The following is a 13,794-nucleotide window of genomic DNA, read 5'->3' on the forward strand; positions in this document are numbered from 1 at the left end:
ATGCGGCGGGGCCCCGTAGCAGCCGCTATGGCTGCTACTGCGGTAGTTCCGCCAGTGCACCTGTATCTCCCTTACAGTATATATATAACATAATTATCATTACAGTTGATGGTTCCTCGTGGGTGGAGCTAAAGAGTCTGGGGGAGGGACTAGTGATGTCTGCTGTGCTGTCCTGAAACAATAGTGACCAAGAGAGAGGCTGGAGAAAGAGAGAGACTGCAGAAAGAAAGGCGGGAGAAAGAGAGAATGCAGAAAGAAGCTGAAGAAAGAGAGAGGCTGGAGAAAGAGAGAGGCAGGAGAAAGAGAGAGGCTGGAGAAAGAGAGAGGCTGGAGAAAGAGGGACTCCAAAGAGAGACCTAAAAGAGAGAGAGACTACAGAAAGAGAGAGACTGGAGAAAGAGAGAGATCAGAAGAGACTGCAGAAAGAGAGAGGCTGGAGAAAGAGAGAGATCAGAAGAGACTGCAGAAAGAGAGAGGCTGGAGAAAGAGAGAAACAGGAAAGAGAGAGACTGTAGAGAGAAACTGGAAAGAGAGAGGCTGCAGAACGATGGGATTTATATTATAGACATTTTTTTTCAGTTAAATCCGTTATTAAAAGCAGAAATATGTAATATGAAGTGTCGTCTCCGAGCCCCGCCCTCCTGTCCTGGCACAGGTATCATACACCTGTCTGCGCACCTGTCCCCTCCCTCCCATCTGCTGGACACACATCCTGGCTGTAGCCACAAGCCGGAGACAGCAGCTCAGAGTTGTTGTTAGTAACCAGATCTGTACACAGAGAGCGAGGAAGATCTGCCATGATCTCAGGTGGATGTACAGGTGAGTGATGGGGCTGGGGATACACCGGGGTCTCTACATGATCTCAGGTGGGTGTATAGGTAACTGATGGGGGGGCTGGGGATACACCGGGGTCTCTACATGATCTCAGGTGGGTGTACAGGTGAGTGATGGGGGGCTGGGGATACACCGGGGTCTCTACATGATCTCAGGTGGGTGTACAGGTGAGTGATGGGGGGCTGGGGATACACTGGGGTCTCTACATGATCTCAGGTGGGTGTACAGGTGAGTGATGGGGGGCTGGGGATACACGGGGGTCTCTAGCTGATCTCAGGTGGGTGTACAGGTGAGTGATGGGGGGCTGGGGATACACAGGGGTCTCTATCTGATCTCAGGTGGGTGTATAGGTAACTGATGGGGGGGCTGGGGATACACCGGGGTCTCTACATGATCTCAGGTGGGTGTACAGGTGAGTGATGGGGGGCTGAGGGTACACGGGGGTCTCTAGCTGATCTCAGGTGGGTGTACAGGTGAGTGATGGGGGGCTGGGGATACACAGGGGTCTCTACATGATCTCAGGTGGGTGTACAGGTGACTTATGGGGCTGGGGATACACCGGGGTCTCTACATGATCTCAGGTGGGTGTACAGGTGAGTGATGGGGGGCTGAGGGTACACGGGGGTCTCTAGCTGATCTCAGGTGGGTGTACAGGTGAGTGATGGGGGGCTGGGGATACACCGGGGTCTCTACATGATCTCAGGTGGGTGTATAGGTAACTGATGGGGGGCTGAAGATACACAGGGGTCTCTACATGATCTCAGGTGGGTGTATAGGTAACTGATGGGGCTCGGGATACACAGGGATCTCTAGCTGTTCTCAGGTGGGTGTACAGGTGACTGATGGGGGGGCTGGGGATACACAGGGGTCTCTAGCTGATCTCAGGTGGGTGTACAGGTGACTGATGGGGGGCTGAGGGTACACTGGGGTCTCTACATGATCTCAGGTGGGTGTACAGGTGAGTGATGGGGGGCTGAGGGTACACTGGGGTCTCTACATAATCTCAGGTGGGTGTACAGGTGACTGATGGGGGGGCTGGGGATACACAGGGGTCTCTAGCTGATCTCAGGTGGGTGTACAGGTGACTGATGGGGGGCTGGGGATACACAGGGGTCTCTAGCTGATCTCAGGTGGGTGTACAGGTGAGTGATGGGGGGCTGGGGATACACAGGGGTCTACATGATCTCAGGTGGGTGTACAGGTGAGTGATGGGGGGCTGGGGATACACTGGGGTCTCTACATGATCTCAGGTGGGTGTACAGGTGAGTGATGGGGGGCTGGGGATACACTGGGGTCTCTACATGATCTCAGGTGGGTGTACAGGTGAGTGATGGGGGGCTGGGGATACACTGGGGTCTCTATCTGATCTCAGGTGGGTGTACAGGTGACTGATGGGGGGCTGGGGATACACAGGGGTCTCTAGCTGATCTCAGGTGGGTGTACAGATGACTGATGGGGGGCTGGGGATACACAGGGGTCTCTAGCTGATTTCAGGTGGGTGTACAGGTGACTGATGGGGGGCTGGGGATACACAGGGGTCTCTAGCTGATCTCAGGTGGGTGTACAGGTGACTGATGGGGGGCTGGGGATACACAGGGGTCTCTAGCTGATCTCAGGTGGGTGTACAGGTGACTGATGGGGGGCTGGGGATACACAGGGGTCTACATGATCTCAGGTGGGTGTACAGGTGACTGATGGGGGGCTGAGGGATACACAGGGGTCTCTACATAATCTCAGGTGGGTGTACAGGTGACTGATGGGGGGCTGGGGATACACAGGGGTCTACATGATCTCAGGTGGGTGTACAGGTGAGTGATGGGGGGCTGGGGATACACTGGGGTCTCTACATGATCTCAGGTGGGTGTACAGGTGAGTGATGGGGGGGCTGGGGATACACAGGGGTCTCTATCTGATCTCAGGTGGGTGTACAGGTGACTGATGGGGGGCTGAGGGATACACAGGGGTCTCTACATGATCTCAGGTGGATGTACAGGTGACTGATGGGGGGCTGGGGATACACAGGGGTCTCTACATAATCTCAGGTGGGTGTATAGGTAACTGATGGGGGGGCTGGGGATACACCAGGGTCTCTAGCTGAGCTCAGGTGGGTGTTCAGGTGAGTGATGGGGGGCTGAGGGTACACGGGGGTCTCTAGCTGATCTCAGGTGGGTGTACAGGTGACTGATGGGGGGCTGGGGATACACTGAGGTCTGTACATGATCTCAGGTGGGTGCACAGGTGACTGATGGGGGGCTGGGGATACACAGGGGTCTCTTGCTGAGCTCAGGTGGGTGTACAGGTGACTGATGGGGAGCTGGGGATACACAGGGGTCTCTACATGATCTCAGGTGGGTGTACAGGTGAGTGATGGGGGGCTGAGGGTACACTGGGGTCTCTACATGATCTCAGGTGGGTGCACAGGTGACTGATGGGGGGCTGGGAATCATTAGACTTGTTGATCACACCCGGACACGTAGCTGAGAATAGTTGAGTATCACGTGTGAAAGAACGTAAACCATCCCGGCTCTGCTGCAACTGGAGATTATAACAATGTTATCTGTGCTGTAGGTGATTATTCTCGCGGCACTTTCTCCTCTCCTCGGTTTCTATGGCACGATGTAGCTGTCTGAGAAATTCTATTGTCTGCCATAATAGCTCCCATAGGGCTGCTGACTCCATTTCCCAGAATCCCTCATTTCCCATATTTCTCTAGCAGTTGTTGTGACTGCTGCTTATCTTGGCTCAGACAGCACTGTGGCTCTGTCACTGCTCCCCCTATGGGTGAGGTGCTGTACTGCAGACGGTTATACAGACTCTTAGAGTGGGTTCAGGCTATGGAATTTGCGTGGATAAATTCCGGCGGATTCCGCCGCTAGTACCCACTCACGGCCATGTGCCTCTCCGCCGGCTCCATAGACACCATTCTATGGCCGGGCTGATACTGCTATCTGCCGAAAGTATTGACACATCAGTTCTTTCCTGCAGAATGCGCCCGACCATAGAACGGGTACTAGCGACTGAATCCGACATAATTTATTGTAGTCTGAACCCACCCTTAAGCTTGTGGTAAGTTGAGTGCAGAGGCTCGTACCCAGGTTTAGCTGTCAGTCACCTGTAATATACCATGTCTGTGCTGGTCATGTATCAGGGTCCCTACTAAGGGGTCTCCACATAGTCTGAGATGTCCCATTTATTTCCACACGTATTCTGTGCTCCTTTTTCCAGGTCTCGGGTGTCTCTAAGCCTCGTCGTGTTCTCATGTATAATCTATGAGGTCTCTGATATCATCTTACACAATGAGCCACGCTGATCATTACATGTCATGAAAGCTGAACCGCAGAGCTGACACTCCACAGGGAGAGGCACATTGCCCCTCATTCACTTCATGCCATGGCCTCTTGATCTGTCTGGGTGGTCATCTGGTCATAAGACATTGTTGAATAAGACATTGTTTGGTCGTTCGCAATAGATACGAACGCATTAGCGAATAAATAGCGAAGAAAAACGATCGCAATTATGATCATAAGTAACGATTATCGTTCAATGGAAATGAGTGAACGTTTTCAGGTCTTTCGCAATAGCGGACGATTGAGATCGTTAATCGGTAACGATCATGCAAACGATAATCGTCCGGTGGAATAGGGCCCTAACTCAGATCCTTGTCTCCTCTAGACTTCTCGGTTACCTCTGTCTCCTTTCTAGACTCCTCTGATCCCCTCCAGATTTCCCTGTTCTCTTCCTGTCCTCATCCAGAACTCTATCCTTGGCCAGACTCCTTCCCCCCCCCCCCCCCCCCCCCAGACACACGCACTTATCTGTCCTCTTCCGACACCTCTGTCCTCCTCTGGTGTCCACTAAACTCCTTTGTCCTCTCCTCCAGACCCTTCATCATCCTCATCAGACCCTTCTCTTCCCTTCAGACTCCTATTTCCTCTTCAGACTTCTGTCCTTCTCCATCCACCTCCAGACTACTTCGTACTTTTTTTTTTAACACCTTTTGTCCTAGCCGTAATCCAAACCCCTCAAGACTCTTGCTGTCCCTGCCAGACATCTCTGTCCTCTTCAGGCCTCCCCTGTTCTCCTTGAGTCCTCTGTTCATTCCAGACTCCTCTGTATCTAACAGTCTCTTCTGTCCTACTCCAGAATCCCCTGTAGAGACCCATCTGCCCTCCTGCAGACCGCTATGTTACCCTCCAGACTCCCCTGTACCCTCTATGTTCTTGCACCAGTTTCTTGGTCATTCGTGAAGGGGGTCTTGTGGTTCTATGTAGTTATTATAGATTGCACATCCTGGTTAGTCTGGACATTGTGACCCTCAATGTATTTTCTGTTTCCTAGATACGGAGATCCGGGGCTGGTGAGTGGACATGGGTGACTTTGCTGCTCTGCTGGGCGATCTCGCCAGAACCTGCCAAGAACTGGAAAAGATCAAAGCCCAACAAACACAGGACCACGAGAGAGTGTCCAGGTCATTTGAGAAGACGCTACTCTCCATCCTCAAACAGGAACAGTCTATCCTCAATCAGGTGGAGGAGGAACACAGACACTTGAGGGATCAGCTGACCTGCATCCAGAAAGAGAATGAGATCGCCCTACAGAATGGAGTCTGTGAGATCAACAGCATGGTCCACAAGATCTGCAATGTGTCCTCCCATCTGAAGCAGGCTCTGGTCACCTCCATTAACAACCAGCAGGTCATGAGGCAAATCCAAGGAACGCTCTCTGACATCTTCTCCAAGAAAAGCGGCATCAACATCAGCTTGAAGAAGGTGCACTTCACCCCGCGGCCCCTGCAGACCACAACTCTAGGAGAGATCCGATGTGAGGAGCAAAGTCTTGGCTTCTCTATCCCCATTCTGAACAAAAGGATGGAATCCCAGTGGTGCAAGAAGGCGACAAATAAACTGATTCTATTGAGCGATGAAACGCCACCATGGGAGGATGTGTCACAACACCCTGAGGACTATGTGGGAGAGAAAATGGAAGATGACCAGGAGTCTGTATCCACCACCACAAACCAATCATCTGTGGATTTAAGATTTCCCCACGATAATCAGAGACTGAGCCTTTCTTCTATAGATCCAGCTGTCATGGAAGCTGATGGTGCAGCCCTAAGTCCACAGGTGGCCACCAAAATCTGGATTGCAGACTCCAAAAACACTGCACAGAGGCTGAATAAGAATCCACAAGGGACAAGAGCCATGGTTGCAAATGGAGACCCAGTCGGCAAATCCACCATCCAACACATAACCAGCAAAAGAGCTAAAGGCAACTCAAGAAAAGAAATATGTCCACCACTTAAGCCATCCACCAAACGTCAACTCCGTTCTCCAGGGTCTGGAGTCAGAAAAGAGACCATGACAAAGTTAGAGTCCGATATACTGAGCAACCTGCAAGAAACCATCGATACAACCGAGGCCACCACCAAGACCGTGTGTGAGGAAGCTGGACACAAAGTTGCTCCCTCTGAGCGTGACACATTGTTCAGAGCAACTGCTGCCTATGTGTGTGAAGATGAGTCAGAGAGCTCAGAAGACACTATGGAGGATGTGGAGACAACAGATGCAAGGGATCCCAAGGCTTGTAGACAACTGGTCATCAGAGACAGTCGGGTCCCATCAGCCAAGAAGCAAAGTGATGGGGAACAGGTCATTAGATGGAATTCAGTGGACTCTAATAGTCAACCCAGTGAATCCGGGGACAGCACACTGATCTCTTATTTAAATAAACAGAATCTGGAAAGCAGCTCTACCCAGGGGGCACATCGGATGGCCTCAGACATTGACTACATGAGGATGTCTGATGAAACCTCAGATTCCCTCAGCGGAGACTTTTTGAATGTTCCTCCAAGACCGTGTTCTCCCAGTGAAAGTGTGACGTCCTCGAACACTTTCATCATTGAGTTTCCCAAGAAGAAGCCACCAGAGGTCAAGTCTGGTACATTTACACGCTCATCGAATTTGCTCAACCGAGAGTCTCGAAGAAAACCTCCAGTGATTACACCATCCACGGAAAAGGCTCAAGTAAAGGCAAAGCAGGCAAATCCAGCCCTTCCTGATGGGAAATCGAGACCTACAGCTAAAGTGAGGAATCCCGTACCACGCTCATCCTCAATGCCATACATTGAGAGGGCATCTCGGCCACACACCGCACCTTCTAGGTCCAAAAGACCAACGTCTGCCAAGGAGAGAAGAGATTCTGTGTCTAGTTCATCAAGCACATGGTCCAATCCCAGAAGTGTCGCTGCCTCTACTCCATCAGGTCCTATTCGGGAGATTCGAGTCCGGGTCAAGTCTGCTCAGTATTCAAGAAGGCTTCCAAAGACTTCTCATTCACGTTCCAGAAGTCTGAGCCAGAGTGCATTAAACCTGACTGACTGCCCCCTTGGCACTGGTGGGGATGGCATTACCAAGCTTGTCAGGCAGTTTGGCAAGTTTGGATCTGGACGGGCAGAGTTAAATCTGCCCCATGGTATTTGTGCCACCAGCTCAGGCTCCATCTACATAGTGGATTATGGGAACAGGCGGCTCCAGGTCATGGATACGAAGGGGAAACTCCTCCAACAATTTGGCCTTGAAGCCAAGAATTATTTTGATGTTGCTGTAAGTAACCGAGGCCTGGTGGCCCTGACCAACTCCACTGATCGCTCTGTTGATGTGTACAGCAAACATGGCCGCCTGCTGCAAGTGCTTTCCAGAAACTGGGGTGCTCCGAGGGGCATCACTGCCAACAACAGAGACGAGTTTATAGTGGCTGACATGAAACTGGACACTATCTGCGCACTGACTCTAGACTGCAGCACCGGACGGCAGAAGGAAAGCAAGGTGGTACCTGGATTCAACAAGCCCTACTTGGTGGGCACCAATGGTCAGGGGCTCCTGGCAGTCTCCGAGAGAGGCTTAGATGGTGGCTGCTGTGTGAAGGTCTTGGGGGAAGATTGGCAACTCCTTAAGGTTCTGGGCCTCAAATCCTCCCCAGGCCCCACTCTCTTTAACCCCTGGGGAGTGTGTGTGGACAGTGGAGGGGGGGTGCTGGTGGCAGACTGGGCACAGGCTCATAGTATTATCTACTATCCCACCAGGTCACCAGCCCGGGTCATAGTGGCGGGCGGTCTCAGCAGCCCCCGAGGACTCGCCTTGTGGCAAGATGGCCTCGTAATGGTGGCAGATAGCATGCACAACTGTATTAAGTTATTTCAGTATCAGGACCCCGAGGAGTGACTGCCAGACATCTGAGCTTCAGCTGATTCCTCGTGTGGCCCCCAGGGGCCAACCTGACCCTCAATCTTAATAAAAAGAAATGTTCAATGGTGGACGGTGAGCCTATGTCTAATGGTTATCAACTGACAAAACATAGTAGTAGCTGCTATATAACCCTGTGCTCTCTGGAATCAGCCGTATCAGGCTGGGGAGAGGTGACTATAATCTATTGGTCTCTGGTATCAGCCAATCCTTGTCTAACGCTCCAGCACTGATAAATTAGCTCTTTTTCTTAGTGTTCATATCCCCGTATTGAGCTGACAACTCTTCTTTCTCTGTCACAGTAACAGAACCCGCTGTGCCCATCACATCCCACCCCCCAATGTCTGTGATACTCTCATTACATTACATGATGAGATAGGTTTACCAGCAATGGCCACCACTGACGCAGCTCTATCATAGGGACCTGCAGTCTGACCTCAAGGTGAAGTCAGGAGGCCGAAACACTGGTCTAATACTGGAGTCTCTGAGGAGGCCTCAGCCTCAACCACAACAAAACATTATATATAATGTTCCCCATAACAGTATCATATACAAATCCCTCCATAACAGTATCATATACAAATCCCTCCATAACAGTATCATATACAAATCCCTCCATAACAGTATCATATACAAATCCCCCCATAAAAGTATCATCTACACCCCCCCATAACAAATCACCTACACATCCCCCCCATATCACATCTACACACACACACACACCCATATCACATCTACACATCCCCCCATATCACATCTACACATCCCCCCATATCACATCCCCCCATAACAAATCACCTACACATCCCCCCATATCACATCTACACATCCCCCCATATCACATCTACACACACACATACACACCCATATCACATCTACACATCCCCCCCATATACACCTACACATCCCCCCCCATATCACATCTACACATCCCCCCCATATCACATCTACACATCCCCCCCATATCACATCTACCCATCCCCCCCCATATCACATCTACACATCCCCCCCCCATATCACATCTACACATCCCCCATATCACATCTACACATCCCCCCCCCATATCACATCTACACATCCCCCCCATATCACATCTACACATCCCCCCCCATATCACATCCCCCCATATCACATCTACACATCCCCCCATATCACATCCCCCCATATCACATCTACACATCCCCCCATATCACATCTACACATCCCCCCCCATATCACATCTACACATCCCCCCATATATATCTACCCATCCCCCCCCCATATCACATCTACCCATCCCCCCCCCATATCACATCTACACATCCCCCCCCCCATATCACATCTACACATCCCCCCCATATCACATCTACCCATCCCCCCCATATCACATCTACCCATCCCCCCCCATATCACATCTACACATCCCCCATATCACATCTACACATCCCCCCCCCCATATCACATCTACACATCCCCCCCATATCACATCTACACATCCCCCCCCATATCACATCCCCCCATATCACATCTACACATCCCCCCATATCACATCCCCCCATATCACATCTACACATCCCCCCATATCACATCTACACATCCCCCCCCATATCACATCTACACATCCCCCCATATATATCTACCCATCCCCCCCCCATATCACATCTACCCATCCCCCCCCATATCACATCTACACATCCCCCCCCCCCATATCACATCTACACATCCCCCATATCACATCTACACATCCCCCCCTATCACATCTACCCACCCCCCCCCCATATCACATCTACCCATCCCCCCCCATATCACATCTACACATCCCCCCCCCATATCACATCTACACATCCCCCATATCACATCTACACATCCCCCCATATCACATCTACACATCCCCCCCCATATCACATCTACACATCCCCCCCCCATATCACATCTACACATCCCCCCCCATATCACATCTACACATCCCCCCCCATATCACATCTACACATCCCCCCCCATATCACATCTACACATCCCCCCCCATATCACATCTACACATCCCCCCCATATCACATCTACACATCCCCCCCCATATCACATCTACACATCCCCCCATATCACATCTACACATCCCCCCATATCACATCTACACATCCCCCCATATCACATCCCCCCATATCACATCTACACATCCCCCCCATATCACATCTACACATCCCCCCATATCACATCTACACCCCCCCCCATATCACATCTACACATCCCCCCCCCATATCACATCTACACATCCCCCCCCATATCACATCTACACATCCCCCCATATCACATCTACACATCCCCCCATATCACATCTACACATCCCCCCCCATATCACATCTACACATCCCCCCCATATACATCTACACATCCCCCCATATCACATCTACACATCCCCCCCCCATATCACATCCCCCCATATCACATCTACACATCCCCCCATATACATCTACACATCCCCCATATCACATCTACACATCCCCCCATATCACATCTACACATCCCCCCATATCACATCTACACCCCCCCCCATATCACATCTACACATCCCCCCCCATATAACATCTCCACATCCCCCCCATATCACATCTACACCCCCCCATATCACATCTACACATCACCCCCCCCATATCACATCTACACATCCCCCCATATCACATCTACACATCCCCCCCATATCACATCTAAACATCCCCCCCATATCACATCTACACATCCCCCCATATCACATCTACACATCCCCCCATATCACATCTACACATCCCCCCATATCATATCTACACATCCCCCCATATCACATCTACACATCCCCCACATATCACATCTACACATCCCCCCATATCACATCTACACATCCCCCCCATATCACATCTACACCCCCCCCATATCACATCTACACATCCCCCATATCACCCCCCATATCACATCTACACATCCCCCATATCACCCCCCATATCACATCTACACATCCCCCCATATCACACCCCCCATATCACATCTACACCCCCCCATATCACATCTACACATCACCCCCCCATATCACATCTACACATCCCCCCATATCACATCTACACATCCCCCCCATATCACATCTACCCATCCCCCCATATCACATCTACACATCCCCCATATCACATCTACACATCCCCCCCCCATATATCACATCTACACATCCCCCCCATATCACATCTACACATCCCCCCATATCACATCTACACATCCCCCCCCCATATATCACATCTACACATCCCCCCCATATCACATCTACACATCCCCCCCATATACATCTACACATCCCCCCATATCACACACCCCCATATCACATCTACACCCCCCCCATATCACATCTACACATCCCCCCCCCATATCACATCTACACATCCCCCCCATATCACATCTACACATCCCCCATATCACATCTACACATCCCCCCATATCACATCTACACATCCCCCCCATATCACATCCCCCCATATCACATCTACACATCCCCCCATATCACATCTACACATCCCCCCCCATATCACATCTACACATCCCCCCATATCACATCTACACATCCCCCCATATCACATCTACACATCCCCCCCCCATATCACATCTACACATCCCCCCCCCCCATATCACATCTACACATCCCCCCCATATCACATCCCCCCATATACATCTACACATCCCCCCATATCACATCTACACATCCCCCCATATCACATCTACACATCCCCCCCATATCACATCTACACATCCCCCCATATCACATCCCCCCATATCACCCCCCCCATATCACATCTACACATCCCCCCCATATACATCTACACATCCCCCCATATCACATCCCCCCATATCACATCTACACATCCCCCCATATCACATCTACACATCCCCCCCATATCACATCTACACATCCCCCCCATATCACATCTACACATCCCCCCCATATCACATCTACACATCCCCCATATCACATCTACACATCCCCCCCATATCACATCTACACATCCCCCCCATATCACATCTACACATCCCCCCATATCACATCTACACATCCCCCCCATATCACATCGACACATCCCCCCATATACATCTACACATCCCCCCCATATCACATCTACACATCCCACCCATATCACATCCCCCCCATATCACATCTACACATCCCCCCCCATATCACATCTACACATCCCCCCCATATACATCTACACATCCCCCCATATCACATCTACACATCCCCCCATATCACATGTACACATCCCCCCCATATCACATCTACACATCCCCCCCCATATCACATCTACACATCCCCCCATATCACATCTACACATCCCCCCATATCACATCTACACATCCCCCCCATATCACATCTACACATCCCCCCATATCACATCTACACATCCCCCCATATCACATCTACACATCCCCCCCATATCACATCTACACATCCCCCCATATCACATCTACACATCCCCCCATATCACATCTACACATCCCCCCATATCACATCTACATATCCCCCCCATATCACATCTACACATCCCCCCCATATACATCTACACATCCCCCCCATATCACATCTACACATCCCCCCCATATCACATCTACACATCCCCCCATATCACATCTACACATCCCCCCATATCACATCTACACATCCCCCCATATCACATCTACACATCCCCCCCCCATATCACATCTACACATCCCCCCCATATCACATCTACACATCCCCCCATATACATCTACACATCCCCCCATATACATCTACACATCCCCCCATATCACATCTACACATCCCCCATATCACCCCCCCCATATCACATCTACACATCCCCCCATATCACATCTACACATCCCCCCATATCACATCTACACATCCCCCCCATATCACATCTACACATCCCCCCATATCACATCTACACATCCCCCCATATCACATCTACACATCCCCCCCATATCACATCTACACATCCCCCCATATCACATCTACACATCCCCCCCATATCACATCTACACATCCCCCCCCCCCATATCACATCTACACATCCCCCCATATCACATCTACACATCCCCCCCATATCACATCTACACATCCCCCCATATCACATCTACACATCCCCCCATATATATCTACACATCCCCCCATATCACATCTACACATCCCCCCATATCACATCTACACCCCCCCCCATATCACATCTACACATCCCCCCCATATCACATCTACACATCCCCCCATATCACATCTACACATCCCCCCCATATCACATCTACACATCCCCCCATATACATCTACACATCCCCCCCATATCACATCTACACATCCCCCCCATATCATATCTACACATCCCCCCCCATATCACATCTACACATCCCCCCCATATCACATCTACACATCCCCCCCCATATCACATCTACACATCCCCCCCATATCACATCTACACATCCCCCCCCATATCACATCTACACATCCCCCCCATATCACATCTACACATCCCCCCCATATCACATCTACACATCCCCCCATATCACATCTACACATCCCCCCCATATCACATCTACACATCCCCCCATATCACATCTACACATCCCCCCCATATCACATCTACACATCCCCCCCATATCACATCTACACATCCCCCCATATCACATCTACACATCCCCCCCATATCACATCTACACATCCCCCCCATATCATATCTACACATCCCCCCCCATATCACATCTA

At 50.9% G+C, this 13,794-nt stretch overlaps 1 protein-coding gene across 2 annotated transcripts; it reads left to right on the forward strand.

Annotated features, from left to right (window-relative positions):
• The first annotated feature begins 381 nt into the window (after positions 1–381).
• LOC138793351 (uncharacterized) lies at positions 382–8,138 on the forward strand. 2 transcript variants are annotated; one of them, XM_069971880.1, is made up of 2 exons: positions 382–819; positions 5,173–8,138. In XM_069971880.1, the coding sequence occupies exon 2, from the start codon at positions 5,202–5,204 to the stop codon at positions 8,052–8,054; it is 2,853 nt and encodes a 950-aa protein (XP_069827981.1). In that variant the 5' UTR covers positions 382–819; positions 5,173–5,201; the 3' UTR covers positions 8,055–8,138. The 2 variants fall into 2 exon arrangements, with proteins under 2 accessions (XP_069827981.1, XP_069827982.1); XM_069971881.1 differs by lacking the exon at positions 382–819 and adding an exon at positions 2,811–2,827.
• The last annotated feature ends 5,656 nt before the right edge of the window (positions 8,139–13,794 follow it).

Source organism: Dendropsophus ebraccatus, chromosome 5, assembly GCF_027789765.1.
Source record: "Dendropsophus ebraccatus isolate aDenEbr1 chromosome 5, aDenEbr1.pat, whole genome shotgun sequence".
In the NCBI taxonomy this organism is placed as follows: domain Eukaryota; kingdom Metazoa; phylum Chordata; class Amphibia; order Anura; family Hylidae; genus Dendropsophus; species Dendropsophus ebraccatus.

What these genes read in the sequence shown, in the direction of transcription:
- LOC138793351 (XM_069971880.1), top strand. Translation starts at nt 5,202, where the DNA reads ATGGGTGACTTTGCTGCTCTGCTGGGCGATCTCGCCAGAACCTGCCAA.